This window comes from Mobula birostris, chromosome 7 (assembly GCF_030028105.1).
Source record: "Mobula birostris isolate sMobBir1 chromosome 7, sMobBir1.hap1, whole genome shotgun sequence".
Taxonomy (NCBI): domain Eukaryota; kingdom Metazoa; phylum Chordata; class Chondrichthyes; order Myliobatiformes; family Myliobatidae; genus Mobula; species Mobula birostris.
The window spans coordinates 10103326-10124247 of NC_092376.1; the positions used below are offsets into that span (position 1 = coordinate 10103326).

A 20922-nucleotide genomic window follows, 5' to 3' on the forward strand; every position below is an offset into this window, starting at 1 on the left:
GATGTAAGATTCCATTTAAGATGATGTTCCACTGTGAAACTTAATGAAAAATACTTTATTCATTTGCATAGATGCTGCCTGACCACTGAGTTCCTCCAGAACTCTATATGTCACAGTCATAGTTATAGTCGTAGTCATACTTTATTGATCCCGGGGGAAATTGGTTTGATATGTGTTACATTGGACACACTGAGCAGGTCAGATAGCATCCAGTTCAAATGAAGGGTTTCCAACTTGAAGTATTAACTCTGCTTCTCTCTCCACAGATGCTGACCAACCTGCCGGGTGTTTCCCGAATTTTCTGCTTTCATATTTCCACAGTTTTAAGAGAACCTCACAATCTGTTACATTCACATAAGAGATTCTTCAGCTGCAGGAACTCAATAGGTCAAGAAGCATCTATGGCTGGGGTTCCCAACCTAGGACCACGGACCCCTCAGTTAATGGAACAGGTTGATGGCATAAAGTTTGGGAACCCCTGCAAGAACAGCAAGGGTGGAGCACCGTGAGAGGAGTGTGGGATGGGTGGCAGAGAAGGAGTGTCGGGGCGTGGGATGGCATGGGTGCAGACACACCCAGCCTTGAAACACTATTCAAGGTTATTTGATTCCAAACAATTGGTTTATTGATCATTACAGAATGTCTCTCTGGTGCTTCCCTCTCCTTCCCCTCTCCCTTTGCCTTTTCCCAACCATGATTCCCCTCTCCCTGCCCCCTTCCCACTCTCAGTCTACAATAGGGACACATAAATCAGAATCATCACTCACATCATAATATTTGTGTTTTTTGTGTGTAGTAGCAGTACAGTGCAATACATAAAATTACTACAGTACTGTGCAAAGGGCTTGGGCATTCTATATATACATGTAGAACACCCAAGACCTTCGCATAGTATGTATGTATGTGTGTGTATATATTGTGACGGGGTCCTGAGTTACCCCTATAAACTGTGCTTTTGAAAAGAGAGAGAGAGTTATTTAACACCAGCATCTTGTTTTTAAAAGAGAGAGAGATGAAGATTGCTGACAGGCTGTTTATACTTTCTTCAAGGATAATTGCCTACTTGTACATTTCTTACACAGAGAGAGGAAGGAGGAGTTTTTTGAGTGACAGTTGATGCTCAGCACGGGGAGATGAAATAGAAGATCAGATGATGGACCTCAGGCACATATTTGGACTGAATGAGCTTTGTGTGCCTGCAGAAAAAGTGGGTTTTTGGGAGGATCGATCAGGCAGATCGATCAGTGGCTCTTGCAGTGAAAAGAAAAGGCAGAGACCGGTGGGGAGTTGTCCGTGTGTCCACCCTTGACTGGGTGATAGCTCCACCACAGAAAACTGGTCCCCTTTGTTGTGGTCACAGTCGGTGACTTTTAAAGGATTTCGGAGGACAACGGGAAGATCGACGGCGTCAGCTCACCTGAAGACTCAAATCTCTCCCCCTCTCTCTCTCCATCACTACTCAACTAAATACCACAAACTGAACTGAACTTTACTCATCATCGTAAGACTATCTATTTACCCCTAGACTTGAAGAAGATTGGTTTTCATATATTTCCACACTTACTTTTATATAATCTTTGCTAACCCGTTTGATTTATCTACTTTTATATTACTGCATAAATAGTCCTGACGAAGGGGCTCGGCCTGAAACGTCGACTGCACCTCTTCCTAGAGATGCTGCCTGGCCTGCTGCGTTCACCAGCAACTTTTATGTGTGTTGCTTGAATTTCCAGCATCTGCAGAATTCCTGTTGTTTTAGGTAATAGCAATACTGGACTCCAAAGTGTTTTCTATTTCTGCTGGTTCTTCATTCCTGTCACGGGGTATGTGACAAAATAATTAAATAAATAAATATACACACACGTACACACACATATACCCAAGACTTTTGCACAGTACTGTATGCGTAATGGTTCAATGTATTATGTAGTGGTTACAGTTGCTTTTGTAACAACTTGGTCGCAGTTGCAGGCATCACGTTACTTTATTGGGGGTTATCTTACTGGCTGGTTCAAGCAACAGACTTTGAATGGAATGTCTGTTATCTACGGAAAGTGAATGGAATTAGCAAACTGCTACAAGAGGAGCAAACCACACTGATCTGTTCTCGTTCCCCACTGTGCTCTCCCTTGCTCTCTCACTCCCTCTCTCGCTTCATCTTCCTTGTTCTCGTAACGTTTAATAAACAGTCACAAGCAGCAAGTTCCTGACTTTGGAAGAAGCTCAGTTTCCAACACGCTCCCACCTTTCCGCGGTTGGCCTACCTTTAGGAACCACTTCCCAGCATTCAGTTGGGCTAGGTCATGCCATGGGAAAAAGGCAGCATTCAGGGTCTGGTTATCTGGAAACACTTCCTCAACATTGGTGGTCCTCTTCAAAGTGGGATCATGCATGAGGAAAGGGACTCCATCCCAGCTGTCAAACGGCAAAGGTAGTTATTTATTTAGAGATACAGAACAGAACAGACCCTTCCAGCCCCAATGAGCCACACCACCCAGCAACCCCCCTACTTAACTCCGCCCTAGTCACAGGACAAGTTACAAAGACCAGTTACCCACTAACCGTACATCTTTGGATCTGGGAGGAAACCAGAGCACCCGGAGGAAACCCACAGGCACACGGGAAGAACGTACAAACTTTCTTACTGAGGACACTGGAATTGAACTCTGAACTCGCCCCAAGGCGTAATAGCACCATGCTCACCACTACACTTCCGTTACGCCCCAAATTCATCTCAAATTACACATTTGACATGAATTAATCAGTTTAGCTGTTGGATAAAGGAAAAGGCTTAAAGCTCAAAGTAAATTTATCCTCAAAGCGCATAGAAATTCAATGGCCACTTTATTCGGTTAATCTGTACACTTCTCGCAGCGCGCGCGGCCTCTCCGGTGAAATGATATCGTATCTGTTAAATAGGGGCCGTGCACAATCCTGATTTGATGGAGACAGACGTGAGAAGCACGGAGGAACATCTGGAGAAACTTCTGAAATGCCCGGTTCGCTGCCGCTGCTACTGTGCGATTGAGAATCTCCGGAGGGGCAGGCCCCAAATCCACGGCTTTGCCTGTTGCTGGCGGCCAGAGCTGGGGTCAAAGTGCTCAGCAGAGATGGTACTCGGTGCTGGAGGGCTGGTCGGAGGCTCAAAGTTTTCGGATGGACTGAGAGTCGGACTGTGGTCGGGTGCCTCCAGGGTGCTGTATCGGCAAGTTTGCGGCGCTGGAAGCTCATGGCAGGGAGAGTTTTCTTCCTTCTACCATCTGCGTGAGATGTTGGGACTTTCGAGAGACTTTGAGACATTTTTTACCGCGCCCGTGGTCTGTTCTTCTATCAAATTACAGTATTGCTTTGCACTGTTGTAACTATATGTTATAATTATGCGGTTTTTGTCAGTTTTTCAGTCTTGGTCTGTCTTGTGTTTCTGTGATATCACACTGGAGGAACATTGTGTCATTTCTTAATGCATGCATTACCAAATGACAATAAAAAAGGACTGTGTGTCCTCATAATCTAATCTAATCTATATATCTGATCAAAGTTCAAAGTAAATTTATTATCTAAGTACATGCTAACATATACTGTATAGCCCCAAGATTCATTTTCTTGCGGACGAAACTCAGTAAATCCAAAAGACACAATGGAATCGATGACTGCACCCAACAGGACAAACAACCAGTGTGCAAAAGACAACAAACAAAAAGCAAATACAAAAGAGAGAATAATAATAATTATTATATTAATAAAACCACAATACTAAACACCACTAGACTAGTCCAAAAGTTCCTAGAATTTGGGAAGTGAGTGAGCTTGGCTATGCCCGTACCTCAGGTTTTAGCAGCTTGAGTTGAGAAAAAAATAAAAATACAGCAATAATAATAATAAATAAATAAGCAATAAATATTGAGAACACCAGATGAAGAGTCCTTGAAAGTGAGTCTCTAGGTTGTGGGAACAGTTCGGTGATGAGGTGAGTGAAGTTATCCCATCTGGTTCAAGAGCCTGATAGTTGAGGGGTAATAACTGTTCCTGAACCTGGTGGTGTGAGCCCTGAGGCTCCTGTACCTTCTTCCTGATGGCAGCAGCGAGGAGAGAGCATGGCCTGGGTGGTGGGGATCCTTGATGACGGATGCTGTTTTCCTGTCACAGTGCTCATGTAGATATGCTCAGGGATTGGGAGGGCTTTTCCTGTGAAGGAGTGGGCCGTAGGCTTTTCCATTCTTGTGCATGGGTGTTTCCAAACCATAGTCATAGTCATAGTCATAGTCATAGTCATAGTCATACTTTATTGATCCCGGGGGAAACTGGATTTTCGTTACAATTCTCCATAAATAATAAATAGTAATAAAACCATAAATAGTTAAATAGTAATATGTAAATTATGCCAGGAAATAAGTCCAGGACCAGCCTATTGGCTCAGGGTGTCTGACCCTCCAAGGGAGGAGTTGTAAAGTTTGATGGCCACAGGCAGGAATGACTTCCTATGACGCTCTGTGTTGCATCTCGGTGGAATGAGTCTCTGGCTGAATGTACTCCTGTGCTCAACCAGTACATTATGTAGTGGATAACTTTAACTTCCTTAATATTGATTGGCACCTGATTAGTTCCAAGGGTTTAGATGGGGCAGAATTTGTTAAGTGTGTCCAGGATGGATTCCTGTCACAGCATGTGGACAGGCCGACCAGGGGGAATGCCATACTAGATCTAGTACTAGGTAATAAACCGAGTCAGGTCACAGATCTCTCAGTGGGTGAGCATCTGGGGGACAGTGACCACCGCTCCCTGGCCTTTATAATTATCATGGAGAAGGATAGAATCAAAGAGAACAGGAAAATTTTTAATTGGGGAAAGGCAAATTATGAGGCTATAAGGCTAGAACTTGCAGGTGTGAATTGGGATGATGTTTTTGCGGGGAAATGTACTATGGCCACGTGGTCGATGTTTAGAGATCTCTTGCAGGATGTAAGGGATAAATTTGTCCTGGTGAGGAAGATAAAGAATGGTAGGGTGAAGGAACCACGGGTGACAAGTGAGGTGGAAAATCTAGTCAGGTAGAAGAAGGCAGCATACATGAGGTTTAGGAAGCAAGGATCAGATGGGTCTATTGAGGAATATAGGGAAGCAAGAAAGGAGCTTAAGAAAGGGCTGAGAAGAGCAAGAAGGGGCCATGAGAAGGCCTTGGCGAGTAGGGTAAGGGAAAACCCCAAGGCATTCTTCAATTATGTGAAGAAAAAAAGGATGACAGGAGTGACGGTAGGACCGATTAGAGATAAAGGTGGGAAGATGTGCCTGGAGGCTGTGGAAGTGAGCGAGGTCCTCAATGAATACATCTCTTCGGTATTCACCAATGAGAGGGAACTTGATGATGGTGAGGACAATGAGTAGGGTTGATGTTCTGGAGCATGTTGATATTAAGGGAGAGGATGCGTTGGAGTTGTTAAAATACATTAGGACAGATAAGTTCCTGGGGCCTGACGGAATATTCCCCAGGCTGCTCCACGAGGCGAGAGAAGAGATTGCTGAGCCTCTGGCTAGGATCTTTATGTCCTCGTTGTCCACGGGAATGGTACCGGAGGATTGGAGGGAGGCGAATGTTGTTCCCTTGTTCAGAAAAGGTAGTAGGGATAGTCCGGGTAATTATAGACCAGTGAGCCTTACATCTGTGGTGGGAAAGCTGTTGGAAAAGATTCTTAGAGATAGGATCTACAGGCATTTAGAGAATCATGGTCTGATCAGGGACAGTCAGCATGGCTTTGTGAATGGCAGATCGTGTCTAACAAGCCTGATAGAGTTCTTTGAGGAGGTGACCAGGCATATAGATGAGGGTAGTGCAGTGGATGTGATCTATATGGAATTTAGTAAGGCATTTGACAAGGTTCCAGATGGTAGGCTTATTCAGTAAGTTAGAAGGCATGGGATCCAGGGAAGTTTGGCCAGGTGGATTCAGAATTGGCTTGCCTGCAGAAGGCAGAGGGTGGTGGTGGTGGAGGGAGTACATTCAGATTGGAGGATTGTGACTAGTGGTGTCCCACAAGGATCTGTTCTGGGACCTCTACTTTTCGTGATTTTTATTAATGACCTGGATGTGGGGGTAGGTTGGCAAGTTTGCCGACGACACAAAGGTTGGTGGTGTTGTAGATAGTGTAGAGTATTGTCAAAGATTACAGAGAGACATTGATAGGATGCAGATGTGGGCTGAGAAGTGGCAGATAGAGTTCAACCCAGAGAAGTGTGAGGTGGTACACTTTGGAAGGACAAACTCCAAGGCAGAGTACAAAGTAAATGGCAGAATACTTGGTAGTGTGGAGGAGCAGAGGGATCTCGGGGTAGATGTCCACAGATCCCTGAAAGTTGCCTCACAGGTGGATAGGGTAGTTAAGAAAGCTTATGGGGTGTTAGCTTTCATAAGTCGAGGGATAGAGTTTAAGAGTCACGCTGTAATGATGCAGCTCTAAAAAACTCTGGTTAGGCCACACTTGGAGTATTGTGTCCAGTTCTGGTCACCTCACTATAGGAAGGATGTGGAAGCATTGGAAAGGGTACAGAGGAGATTTACCAGGATGCTGCCTGGTTTAGAAAGTATGCACCATGATCAGAGATTAAGGGAGCTAGGGCTTTACTCTTTGGAGAGAAGGAGGATGAAAGGAGACATGATAGAGGTGTACAAGATAATAAGAGGAATAGATAGAGTGGATAGCCAGCGCCTCTTCCCCAGGGCACCACTGCTCAATACAAGAGGACATGGCTTAAAGGTAAGAGGTGGGAAGTTCAAGGGGGATATTAGAGGAAGGTTTTTTACTCAGAGAGTGGTTGGTGCGTGGAATGCACTGCCTGAGTCAGTGGTGGAGGCAGATACACTAGTGAAATTTAAGAGACTACTAGACAGGTATATGGAGGAATCTAAGGTGGGGGCTTATATGGGAGGCAGGATTTGAGGGTCAGCACAACATTGTGAGCCGAAGGGCCTGTACTGTGCTGTAGTATTCTATGTTCTATGTTCTATGGATGGGAGACATTGTCCAAGATGGCATGCAACTTGGACAGCATCCTCTTTTCAGACACCACCGTCAGAGAGTCCAGTTCCATCCCCACAACATCATTGGCCTTACGAATGAGTTTGTTTATTCTGTTGGTGTCTGCTGCCCCAGCATACAACAGCAAACATGATAGCACTGGCCACCACAGACCCGTAGAACATCCTCAGCATCGTCCGGTAGATGTTAAAGGACCTCAGTCTCCTCAGGAAATAGACTATAAGGCAACCAGGAAGCATTTTACTATTTCAGGTAGACAGCTGATACTCAACTCCAAAGGTCCCTCAAGACTCGTATCAAGAAATAGCAGGGAAACAGGCACTTCGGCCCATTAAGTCTGTACTATAAACCACCCATTTAATCATCTGTCTTGAATCCCCATTATTATTCCTTTCTTTCCAGATTCATTTATTTCTCTTGAAACATACAGTGAAATGCATCGTTTGCGTTAACAACCAACACAACCTAATGATACGCTCACAGGTGCCACCACACCTCTTGTACCAACATAGCATGCCCTAACGTATTCAGCGGAACAACACAGAGCACAACAAGCAACACAACAACAGCAGTAAAGCAAGCCCCTTCCCTCCCTCCCACCCACCCACCCACGGGGACAGCCCTCCAACCTCACCACATTTCCTACACATAAGGGGCAATTTCCCTACCAGCCTGCTTATCTGTGAAATGTGGAGAGAAACTGGAGCAACCAGGAGCAGACCCACGCAATCACAAGGTAAACGTTTAAACTCCACACAGACAGAACCCGAGATCAGGATTGAACCCAGGTCTCTGGCTCGGAGAGGCAGAGACTCTACCCGCCGCCCCACTGTACCACTTTCTATGTACTGAGCTCCCCAGTCCAAACTCATTCTGCATATAGAGGGTGCCTCTAGATTCCTTATCACATCTCTAAGGGCTTGCTATTGCTTTCATGGTGGGTGGTGCAGGGGTTGGGGGGACTGATGCTTTTGCTGGAGTTAGTGGGGGGGAGGGTCGATGCTGTTGCCTGTGCGTGGGAGGGGGGAGCGGTCTTTGGGGTTCTAACGTTCTCCTGTCATTCATTCCTTGGGTTTTTTCCTCTCTGTTTTGGGGGTGTCTGTGGAGAGTAAGAATTTCAGGTTGCATACTGTATACATTCTCCGGTATTAAATTGAACCGTTGAGCATTTATTCACAATACTCTTACCCTTAGCCTCAAACTCACCCCCAAGCATCATCTACTACTACTACTACGTCGACTCAGGCCTAGGGGGCCGGCGTCCGGCACGATGACGGACTCTCCACTTCTCCCTCTCCCTCATCAGTGTGCTCAGTTCATCTACATTAGCCGTGCCGCTGGCTTCTAGGAGCGTGTTGACGATAGTCTTGGGAGGGCGCCCAGGGTTCATCCTTCTGCGCTTGGGCTCCCATATGATGACTAGGCTGGCAGGTAGCTCGGGGTGGCGTAGACAGTGCCCGGCTAGTTGCAGTCTTCTCGCCTCAATTTTAGTGGAGAGCATCAGTGAATTGTTATAGAGCTCAACGTTCGTCATGTGCTGTTGTCAACTCACATCAAGAGCCATCCGGAGTATTCATGCATAGCAACCATCTAAAGACTTTCGCATCGTCTTGGTGAGTGTCCATGTCTCGCATCCATATGTGAGAATGGACTCTATGGCTGCTATGAAAAGCATTAACACAGTTTAATGTGTGGTCAGCGTATGTGATACAGTTCATCGGTGAGCTGTGGTCGTGCTGTGTTCACAGGGGAAGCAACATTTGCGAAGGCAAATGCAATGTTAGCATTCATTTCAAGATAAAAGCAAGGATGTAATGCTGAGGCTTTATAATAAATTGGGCAGACCTAAAGCAGATGTTCCAGTAAAGGCATCAAACTTTTGCTGAGGAAACTACACCAGAACATTTCCTCACCTGATGGTGACATCCGTTTCCAAACCGTCCGCTCCTTGCTCAATGGTTTTCTCAAATGACATCAATGTATTTTCTGGGGCTAACTGTTTAACAATGAAAATGAAAGATTCAGCATCTAATAACATCAACCCTTTGCTCAGGCACACATAAAGATTAGATTTATTTGTCTCATGTACATCAAAATATACAGGTAAAGTGCATCATTTGCATCCAATCAAGTCATCAAGAACTGTACTGGGAATAAGAACATAAAAGGTAAGAGCAGAATTAGGGCATTTGGCATATCAAGTCTGATTTATTATTCCTGTCAACCACATTCTCTGTGATCCCCCTGTAAGCTTTGACACCATTACTAATCAAGAACGTATCAACCTCTGCTTTAAACATTCCCAAAGACTAGGCCTCTAGAGCCATCTGTGACAATTAATTCCACAAATTCACCACCCTCTGTCTAAAGAAATTCCACCTCATCTCTGTTCTAAATGGGATTTTTTTCCATTCTGAGGCTATGCCCTCTGGTCCCAGAGTTCCCTACCAGAGGAGACATCCACTCGATCACACCTTTTGTCCCATGGTGTGAGCAGAATTATCTGCAGCTTAATGTGAAAAAGACCAACGAGCTGGAGGTAGATCTGAAGAGAGCTAAGATACCGGTGACCCCTGTTTCCATCCAGGGGGTCAGTGTGGACATGGTGGCGGATTACAAATACCTGGGGATACAAATTGACAATAAACTGGACTGGTCAAAGAACACTGAGGCTGTCTACAAGAAGGGTTAGAGCCGTCTCTATTTCTTGAGGAGACTGAGGTCCTTTAACATCTGCCGGACGATGCTGAGGATGTTCTACGAGTCTGTGGTGGCCAGTGCGATCATGTTTGCTGTTGTGTGCTGGGGCAGCAGGCTGAGGGTAGCAGACACCAACAGAATCAACAAACTCATTCGTAAGGCCAGTGATGTTGTGGGGATGGAACTAGACTCTCTCACGGTGGTGTCTGAAAAGAGGATGCTGTCCAAGTTGCATGCCATCTTGGACAATGTCTCCCATCCACTACATAATGTACTGGGTGGGCACAGGAGTACATTCAGCCAGAGACTCATTCCACCGAGCTGCAACACAGAGCGTCATAGGAAGTCATTCCTGCCTCTGGCCATCAAACTTTACAACTCCTCCCTTGGAGGGTCAGACACCCTGAGCCAATAGGCTGGTCCTGGACTTATTTCCTGGCATAATTTACATATTACTATTTAACTACTTATGGTTCTATTACTATTTAATTATTTATGGTGCAACTGTAACGAAAACCAATTTCCCCCGGGATCAATAAAGTATGACTATGACTTTCAATATTCGATAGGTTTCAATGAGAACTCCCCTCATTCTTCTAAACTCCAGCAAGTACAGGTCCACAACCATCCAACACTCCTCATATGTTAACCCTTTCATTCCAGCCTTATCCTCAGAACCCTCTCCAACGTCAGCAGAACCTTTCTTCAATGAGAGACCCAAAACTGCTCACAATACTCCAAAATGCGGTCTGACCAATGCATTATAAATCCCCAGCATTAACATCCTTGATTTTATATTCCAGTCCTCTCAAAATTAACGCTGGCATTGCCTTTGCCTTCACAAGTACCATTTCTGCTGTGAACGTAGCGTACCCAGAACTCACTAATCCTAACTGTAATGTGTTTGGAACATGGGAAGGAAATGGAGCACCCAGAGGAGAGAAAATACTAATTTCCTACCGCCAGCAGTGGGAATTGAACCCCCGATCACGGTTGTTGGCACTGTAATCGTTTTACACTAATCGCTATGCTGCGATGCCACTCTGTTTCAGCCCTATCTATCCATTTCGCTGGGTTACAGTCACTTACAAAATGTTTGTTCACCAATAACAATGGGAAAAAGATTATTGAGACTGTAGACTGGGAAATGGGCCTAATCGAACTGGTAAACATGAGGTCATCCACACTGGAAGAAAAAAAATAGTTTGGGTCATTTAATTGATGAAGAATTGCACATGCTGATGTGTAGAGGAACTTGGGAGTGTTTGTGCATGAATCACAGATAGCTGGCTTGCAGTTGTCGCAGGCAAATGGAATGTTGGCCGTCATCGCTAGAGGATTGAATTTGAGAGCGGGGAGGTTATGTTGTAACTGTACAAGGTACATTCTAAAAGGGGAGGGTGAGCAGCCGGATTCCTTGGTACAATGACATAGGAAAAAAGGGGAGAGCCTAAAGAGAGAATTTAGGGAGCTGGTAGAAAGCTGAAAAACAGGACCTACAGGATAACAATCTCTGAATGGCTACCTGTGCTACACACGTGTAAAACAAGAATCGGATGATTTGGCAGATGAATGTGTGGCTGAGTAACTGGTGCAGGGGGCAGGGTTTCAGAATTATGGATCATTGGAACCTCTTCTGGGGAACATAGGACTTGTGCAAAAAGGATGGGTTAGAACTGAACCCGGGGGGGAGGGGGACCAATATCCTCGCGGGCAGGTTGGCTAGAGCTGTTGGAGATGGTTTAAACTAGTTTGGCAGGGGAACGGGAACCAGAGTGACGGGGCTGAAGATAGGGATGTTCGTTTACAAGCAGAGGTAGTTTATAGTGGAACTGTCAGGAAGGACAAGCAGTTGATAGGGCAAAGCTGCAGTCAGGGGGACGGGTTGCAGTGTAAAAGGGGGGCAAAATTGAAACGGGTGACAAACACAGGACTGAAGGTGTAAAATTTGTATGCACGCAGTGTTTAAAATAAGGAAGATGATGTTCTAGCACAGTTATGGCTGAAAAACGATTGTAGCTGGGAGCTTAATATCCAAGGATACACAATCTACTGAAAGAACAGGCAGGTAGGCAGAGAAGGAGAAGTGGTTCTGCTGGTAAAACATGAAATTAAATCTTTAGAAAGGGGTAAAATAGGATCGGAAGCTGTAGAATCCTTGTGGGTAGAGTACAGAAACTACAAGTGTAAGAAGACCTGATGGGAGTTATTTACAGGTCTCCAAAATGTTGCCAGGGTGTGGTCTACAAATTACAACGGGAGACAGAAAAGGCATGTCAAAAAGGCAATGTCATGTTAGTCATGGGGGACTTTAATGTGCAGATAGACTGGGAAAATCAAGGTCATGCTGGATCAACTGTGGAATCCCTCCAAGATGGTGTTTTGGAGCAGCTTGTAGTTGAGCCCGCTACGGGATCAGCAATTCTGGATTGGGTGTTGTGTGATAAACCGGATATGACTGGGGAATAGAACCCTTAGGTAATAGTGATGATAATATGATTGGTTTCACACTGCAATTTGAGAGGAAGAAGCTAAAGTTAGATGGATCAGAATTACAGTGGAGTAAAGGGAATTCCAGAGGCATGAGGGAGGAGCTGGCCAAAGCTGATTGGAAGGGGACACGAGTAGGGGTGATGGCAGAGCAGCAATGGCTGGAGTTTCAGGAGCAATTCAGAAGGCGCAGGATAGATGTATCCCAAAAAAGAAGTGTTCTCGAGGCAGGATAATGCAATCACGGCTAAAAAGGGAAGTCAAAGCCAACTTAAAACCAAAAGAGAGGGCATATAACAAAAATTAGTGGGATGTCAGAGGATTGAGAAATTTTTAAAAACCATCAGAAGGCAACTAAAAAAAGCCATATGGGTGGGGGGGGAATATTAAATATAAAGGTAAGCCAGCCAATATCAAAAGTTATACCAAAAGATTTTCTCAGATATATAAAGAGTAAAAGAGAGGTGAGAGTGGATATTGGACTGCTGGAAAATTACCCTGGAGAGATAATAATGGGAGACAAGAAAATGGCGGAGCACTGATTTAGTGTTGAGGAAGCACAGAGGTGCAGAAGAACTTAGACAGATTTGGAGAATGGGCAAAGAGGTGGCAGATGGAACACAGTATCAGGAAGTGTATGGTCATGCACTTTGGTAGAAGGAATAAAAGCACTGCTCATTGAAGAAGCATAGAAAACATAGAGAACCTATAGCACAATACAGGCCCTTCAGCCCACAATGCTGTGCCGAACATGTACTTACTTTAGAAATTACCTAGGGTTACCCATAGCCCTCACTGTGGTAGACACCAGTAGTATTCTGGAAGTTCAAGGGTGTCAAGGGCAGAAGTGAGTCCAGTTGCTATTACTAGGAAGATGGTGCTTGGGAAACTGAAAGGTATGAGGGTAGATGAGTCATCTGGACCAGATGGTGTACACCCTAGGGTTCTGAAAGAGGTAGCTGAAGAAATTGTGGAGGCATTAGCAATGACCTTTCAACAGTCTGGCATGATTCTGGAGGACTGGAAATTTGTAAATGTCACTCCACTCTTCAAGAAGGAAGGGAGGCAAAAGAAAGGAAGTTATTGGCCAGTCAGCCTACCCTCAGCGGTTGGGAAGATGTTGGAGTCAATTGTTAAGGATGTGGTTTTGGGATACTTGGAGGCACATGATAGAATAGACTATAGTTAGCATGGTTTCCTTAAGGAAAATCTTGGCTGACAAATCTGTTGGAATTCTTTGAAGAAATAACAAGTAGGATAGATAAAGGAGGATGTTGTGTTCTTGGATTTTCAGAAAGCCTTTAATAATGTGCTGCACACGAGGCTGCTAAACAAGATAAGAGCCCAGGGTATTGTAGGAAAGATACTAGCTTGGACAGAGCGGGGGCTGATTGGCAGGAGGCAAAAATTGGGAATGGTGATTAGTGGTGTCCCACAGGGGTCTGTGCTGCGACCTCTTCTTTTTATGTTGTATATCAACGATTTGGATGATGAAATTGTGGTCGAGTTTGTGGACGATGCAAAGACAGGTGGAGGCATATGTAGTGTTGAGGAAGCACAGAGGTGCAGAAGAACTTAGACAGATTTGGAGAATGGGCAAAGAGGTGGCAGATGGAACACAGTATCAGGAAGTGTATGGTCATGCACTTTGGTAGAAGGAATGAAAGCATTGCTCATTTTCTAAATAGGGAGAAAATTCAAAAACACGAGGTACAAAGGATTCCCTAATGGTTAATTTGCAGGCTGAGGCAGTGGTGAGGAAGGCAAATGCATTGTTAGCATTTATTTTGAGAGGACTAGAATATAAAAGCAAGGATGTAATGCTGAGGCTTTATAAAGTACTGATGAGGTCTCACTTGGAGTATCGTGAGCGGTTTTGGGGCCCTTATTTATGAACGGATGTGCTGACATTGGAGAGGGTTCAGAATAGGTTCACAAGAATGATTCTGGGATTGAAACAGTTATCAAATGAGCAAGGAACAAAGGCTCTGGGCCTTTACTCTCTGGAGTTTAGAAGAATGTTGGGGGAATCTCATTGAAATCTATTGAATATTGAAAGGCCTTGATAAGAGTGGAGAGGATGCTTCCTATAGTGGGGAATCTAGGACCAGAGGGTACAGCCTCATAATAGAAGAACGTCCATTTAACACAGAGATGAGGAGAAATTTCGTTAGCCAGAGGTTCCGTGAATCTGTGGAATTTAGTGAAACAAATGGCTGTGGAGACCAAGTCTTTGAAAATATCGAAAGCAGAGGTTAATAGGTTCTAGATTAGTCAGAATGTCAAAGGTTACAGGAAGAAGGCAGGAGAATGGAGTTGAGAGAGAGAAAGACTCAGCCATGATGGAATGGCGGAGCAGACTCAATGAGCCGAGTGTCCTAGTTCTGCTCCTGTATCTTATGGTCTTACAGTCCTCAGTTAAACCTCAGTCACAAAGGGAATCAGAGCATTTGGGGCAAAAACATGGCTTATTTTTATTATTTTATATTTCTTCAATTATTAAGGCCAAACAGCCCATTTAGTCACTGACTTTTTCACCTATTCTTCCCATATTCTCATCAGATTCTGGTTCAGATCTATCACCTGTACATGGAAACACAGGGAAAAGCGTCGTTTGTATTAACAACCAACACAACCCAAGGATATGCTGAGGCAGCCCGCGAGTGTCACCCCACACTCCGGCACCAACACAGCATGTTCACAACGTTCAGCAGCAGAACAACAATAAAAACAACAAAAAAAAGGACAACAAACAGCAGCAAACCTAGTCTCTTACCTCCCTCCCTCCATACAAGCACACGGTCCCCTACCCCAGAACAATCCATCTGACGGCTTTGGGTCTGTACCGACTGGAGTTGAGAAAAATGAGGGGGCATCTCATTGAAAACCATCAAAGAGCTAGATAAAGTTGATGTGCAGAGGAATGTTGGGAGAACCTAACACCAGAGGACACTACCTCAGAAAAGAAGGATGTTTCTAAAGAACAGAGATGAGGAGGAATTTCTTTAGCCAGAAGGTGGTGAATGTGGAGTTCATTGCCACAGGTGGGCTGTGGAGGCCAAGTCACTGGGTTCACTTATAGCAGAGATTGATAGGTTCTTGGTAAGTACTGGTTTCAAAGATTATGGGGAGAAGGTGGGAGAATGGGGTTGAGAGGGATAATAAATCAGTCCTTTTGGAATGGCAGAACAGGCTCGATATGCAAAGTGGCTTAATTCTGCTCCTATGTTTTACGAGTGTGGCAGGGTGGAGATATGTCTCTACCAAAGGAGGTGTAAGGTGCTCCTTCTTAAAGCCTGCAGGTCACCCTTGGGCAAGGTGTAGCACTTGCTTAGCCCCTCGATCAGGGTCATGTGAAGCCGTGGAACCAGCTGCTGGATGGTCCTATGAGCAGCTGGTGAATGTCACAAGTCCTGGTTATGTGACCACTGATGCCAGGCAGACAGTCTCTGAAGTGTATTGATAATGGCTGGGGTCACCCGTCTTGTAAAGACACTGCCCAGAAAAAGTCAATTGCAAACCACTTCTGTAGAAAAATTTTCCAAGATCAATCATGGTCATTGAGACCATGATAGCCCATGTCAAAATGTCATGGCACATAACGATGATGATGATGATGTCTATGGTCTAATGTACTTATACATTAGGGGCAATTTACAATGGCCAATTAACTTACCAACACTCTCATCTTTGGGACGTGGGAGGAAACTGGAACACCCAAAGGAAATGCACACGATCAAATAGTAAGCGTGCAAACTCCACAGAGACAGCATCGGAGGTCGGAATTGAACTCAGATCTCCGGAGCTGAGAGGCAGCGGCTCTACGGCTGTGCCACTGTGATCAGGACTCTGAGGTACCACCTCTACGGTGAGAGAAAGGAGGAAACTTTGAGAGGCTTTAAACACAAGAGATCCTGCTGATGATGGAAATCTTAAGAAGATTTAAAAGAGAGGGTGGTGTGTATATGAAACAAGCTGCCTGAGGCAAGTACAGAAGCAGCATTGATGGATTTAGATAGTTACCTGGATGGGAAAGGTTGAGGGGAATATGGACCAAACAATGTAGATTTGACTAGCTTAGTCCACATGGACTAGTTAGACATCTTAGACGGCATGGACTAGTTGGGCCGAAAGGCCTGTTACCATGCTGTATTGCTCTATGACTCTAGATGTGTCCGGCAAGCTCAATTCCAATGGTTAAGAGAAGTCTGGATAGGTACATGGATGGTAGGGATATGGAGGGCTATCGTCCCGGTGCAGGTTGATAGGAATAGGCAGTTTAAATGATGCAGCATGGACTAGATGGGTGAAGGGTCTGTATCTGTGTTGTACTTTTCTATGACTCTATGATTCTAAAGCAAGTCAGGCAGCATCACTGGAGGGGAATAAACATTGGACATTTTGGGCCAAGACCATTCAACAGGATACCCTGAGAGGATGTAAAGAGGTCGAGGAACATCCAGAAGATCTACAGTACATACCATTGGTGCTCCTCTGTGTCCAATTAAAGCTGGCTTCGGACCCAAGGTCCCTTTCTCCTTGATGCAGGGGGAGTACATACCAAGGGGCACCAGGTAGAGGAACAGGAGGACAGCTAAGTACAGACCCAAGGTGACTCCTCTGGCAACTGAATCACAAAACGAAGAGTCAAAATAAACTTATTATCAAGTACGTACTGTGTATGTCAGCATCTGGAATAACGGTAGCACACAAACCCAGCTCATCTATTAGAACGCTCGTCTCGAGACGCAAAGATCCCACTGTCCACGTGCAGAGAACTGGCATAATGTACCTAATCCAATGTGGAGACTGCCCCAAACGCCATGTAGGACAGACGTGCAGACATGGAGAAAACTATCCACGAGTCTACACGAACATCAGCTAGGCGTAAGAAGACATAATCCTCTGACACACATCTCAGATCACGAAAACCAAGAAGGAAACGTTTGCCTGGGAAACTACAAAAACCCTGACAGAAGCACAAAACAAGAAATCAGCTGAATTCTTAGAAGTGTAGTTCTCAACGGAAGACTCTACTAACAAGCAAATTGAACTGGATGCAATCTATGAATCTATGCATCTGCCGGATTGTGGCTGAGGGTTGAGCCACGGTCACCTGAGGAACCAACGCTCACCACGACCGAAGATCAGGGATAGGGGCCAGCGGAGCTCACTCAGCAATCCGGTTGGCTGGGACCTAGTGGAGACTAGTGGCCAGCACTACAGCCAACCAATCAGAACAACGAGTCGGACCCATATAAACGTGAGCACTCAGAAGAAACAACACTCAATGGCGCACCGATGATGTCACCTCAACTGGTGATGAAACGTTTGCGATCTCACCTCCTGGCTTGGCGAGCCAGCCCTCCAAACAAGAAGCCAACCTGAGCTACCAACCTTCTCTTTCATTTCAATACAATAAATATAAATACAGAAGATAGCTTATACACCTAGATCGGTTGCATGCCCATAAAGTGATGCTAGGCACAGGAGTGTCTGTACATAAGCTGACTCTGACAGGAAATGATAAAGTAGTGGTGGTTGGGAGGTGTGATGGAGTGGGTTAGTGGGAGGAGGATGGATACGCTACCTTGAGTTCATTTATCTTGTACACATTTACAGGAAAATAAAGAAATACTACAGAATTTACACATAAACAAAGACATATTGTACAAATAAGAAACAAATAATACTGAGTAGTAGAGTCCTTGAAAGTGAGTCTGTAATTTGTGGAATCAGTTCAGAGTTGTGGTGAGTAAAGTTATCCCCCCACCGGTCCAGGAGCCTGATGGTTGAAGATAAAATCTGTTTCTGAACCTGGTGGTGTGGGACCCAAGATTCCAGTACCTCCTTCCCAATGGCAGCAGCGGGAAGAGAGCATGACCTGGATGGCCGGGATCCTTATAATAGATCCCGCTTTCTTGCGGCTGTGCTCCCTGTGAACGTGCTCAATGGTGGCGAGAGCTTTGCCAGAGATGGACTGGGCTGTCTCCACCACAAGGGGTTCTACAGATTCTGGAAATCCGGTCACACGGATAACCGGCATGGAATTGCTGGAGGAACTCAACTATCACAGCTCGGGGCATCGGAACTCATAGCTCAGTTCCAGTATCCTCTGTAAGAAAGTTTGTATGTTCTTTTTGTGTCCTCTGGCTTTCCTCTGGGTGTTTAGTTTCCTCCCACAGTCCAAAGACGTACCAGATAATAGGTTAGTTGGTCATTGTAAACTGTCCTGTGTTTGGGCTAGGATTAAGTAGGTGGGTTGATGGGAAACGTGGCTCGTTGAGCCAGGAGGGCCTAGTGCAGACTGCATCAATAAATCAATAAATAAAGTACCCACTGGTATTGTGGACTGAATTCCCTTTGCCCAGTGAGGCTTTCCATCCTAACCTGAGTTAACTGAACTCCCAACACAAAGCACATCGACTTATAAATGCCAGTGTAGACAAAACAGTTTTTGTTCCATTATTTACCTCACATTAAATCCGGGCACTAAATCAGATCCCCCTGCATTTCAAACAATGAATTAATTCTGTTTCGTCTGCAGATACTAGAAAATACTCCAAACTGATTTACACACAGTCCTATACACTCCGGTAAATCTCCCTGTGTGCCGCCTTTGTTCATTAACAAGAGCCACTCACAAAGGGACACGGAGACTTTTAATAATGTCTGCAAATCTGCCGCTGAGTGTATCAATGACGTGAGTTCAAGACACACTCCAGGAACTTGGACAAGTATCCTGGAGACGCAGAATGCCGGCTGCATTATTGATCATCGAACAGTACAGATTGCACAGGCCTTCAGCCCCCGATGTTGTACCAACCTTTCAATATACTCTAAAATCAATCTGACCTTTCCCTCCCACATTTTTCTGTCATACATGCACCCATCTCATAGTCTCTTAAATCTTGCTGGGGTGTGGGAGGAATTGGGAGCATCCAAAATGAACCCATGCGGTCACAGGCTCCCTCCCCACCACAGAGCACATCTACAAAGAGAGCTGCCGCAAGAAAGCAGCACCCGCCATCAACGCCATGCTCTCTTCTCGCTGATGCCATCAGGGAGGAGGTACAGGAGGCTGAGGTTCAACACTACCATGTTCAGCAATCATTATTACCCCTCAACCATCAGGCTCCTGAACCAGTGTGGATAACTTCATGCAACACAACTCTGAACTGACTCCACAACCTATAGATTCACTTTCTCGGACTCTGTAACTCATGCTTTCAGTATTGTTCATTTATTTATTTGTTTGTTTGTTTGTTTGTTTGCTTTGTGTTTACATAGATTGTCTTCTTTGTGTCTAGTTTTTCATCGATTCTATTATATTTTTGTTCTACTCTGAATGCCTGCAAGAAAATGAATCTCAGGATAGTACATGGTGACAAACTTTGATAATAAATTTACTTTGAACTGTTCTTGAGTCCAGTGTTGTGGTTCAGAGTGTTGCAAGGCTTGAGAGTTACATCAATACTCTGAATCCCCCAACAGGAAACAGTTGAGGCCAGTTCATTGGCTATATTTAAGAGGGAGTTAGATATGGCCCTTGTGGCTAAAGGGATCAGGGGGTATGGAGAGAAGGCAGGTACAGGGTTCTGAGTTGGGTGATCAGCCATGATCATACTGAATAGGGGTGCAGGCCCACAGGGCCGAATGGCCTACTCCTGCACCTATTTTCTATGTTTCTATGTTAACAGAATGAAGTGATACCTCACTCAACACACAACTTCCAACCACAGCATTAACCCGCTCCCTCAACTGACATGCTTAAACATAAAGTGCACAGTGAATCATCTCTTCTAATCATGTCCTGACAAAGGGTCTCGGCCCGAAACGTCGACTGTACCTCTTCCTAGAGATGCTGCCAGACCTGCTGCGTTCACCAGCAACTTTGACGTGTGTTGCTTGAATTTCCAGCATCTGCAGATTTCCTTGTGTTTGCGTCTTCTAATCATTTGTTCATTATGTGCCGTGGGCGATCATGGTCAAAGAGGAAGACAGCAGAAAGGAAATTATAGACCAGTTAGCCTGACCCCAGTGGTTGGGAAGATGTTAAGAGTCATTTGTTAAGGATGAGGTGATGGAGTGCTTGGTGACACAGGACAATATAGTACAAAGTCAGCATGGTTTCCTTTAGGGAAAATCCTGTCTGACGAATCTGTTGAAATTCTTTGAGAAGATTACAAGTAAGATAGATAAAGAGGATGTAGTGGATGTTGTATATTTGGACTTTCAGAAGGCCTTTGACAAGGTGCCACACATGAGGCTGCTTAGCAAATTAAGAGCCCATGGTATTACAGGAAAGTTACTAACATGGTTAGAGCATTGGCTTATTGGTAGGAGGCAGTGAGTGGGAATAAAAGGATCCTTTCCTGGTTGTCTGCCAGTGACTAGTGGTGTTCCGCAGGAGTCGGTGTTGGGACCGCTTCTTTTTATGCTGCATATCAATGATTTAGATGATGGAATAGATGGCTTTGTTGCCAAGTTTGCAGATGATACGAAGATTGGTGGAGGGGCAGGTAGTGTTGAGGAAACACGTAGGACGCAGAAGTACTTGGACAGATTAGGAGAATGGGCAAGAAAGTGGCAAATGAAATACAATGTTGGAAAATGCATGGTCATGCACTTTGGTAGTAGAAATAAACATGCGGACTATATTCTAAACAAGAAGAAAATCCAGGAATCTGAGATGTAGAGT

The 20922-nt window shown here is 44.9% G+C and overlaps 1 protein-coding gene across 1 annotated transcript in view; it reads right to left on the reverse strand.

Moving 5' to 3' along the window:
• The window catches only part of gdpd4a (glycerophosphodiester phosphodiesterase domain containing 4a), a 101595-nt gene that overhangs the window by 28415 nt on the left and 52258 nt on the right, over nucleotides 1-20922 (reverse strand). The window contains exons 8-10 of the mRNA XM_072262609.1: nucleotides 16703-16848; nucleotides 8945-9027; nucleotides 2265-2415 (exon numbers count right to left, since the gene is read on the reverse strand). Of these exons, the coding sequence (XP_072118710.1) occupies nucleotides 2265-2415; nucleotides 8945-9027; nucleotides 16703-16848 (380 nt within the window). The remainder of the gene's footprint in view (nucleotides 1-2264; nucleotides 2416-8944; nucleotides 9028-16702; nucleotides 16849-20922) is intronic.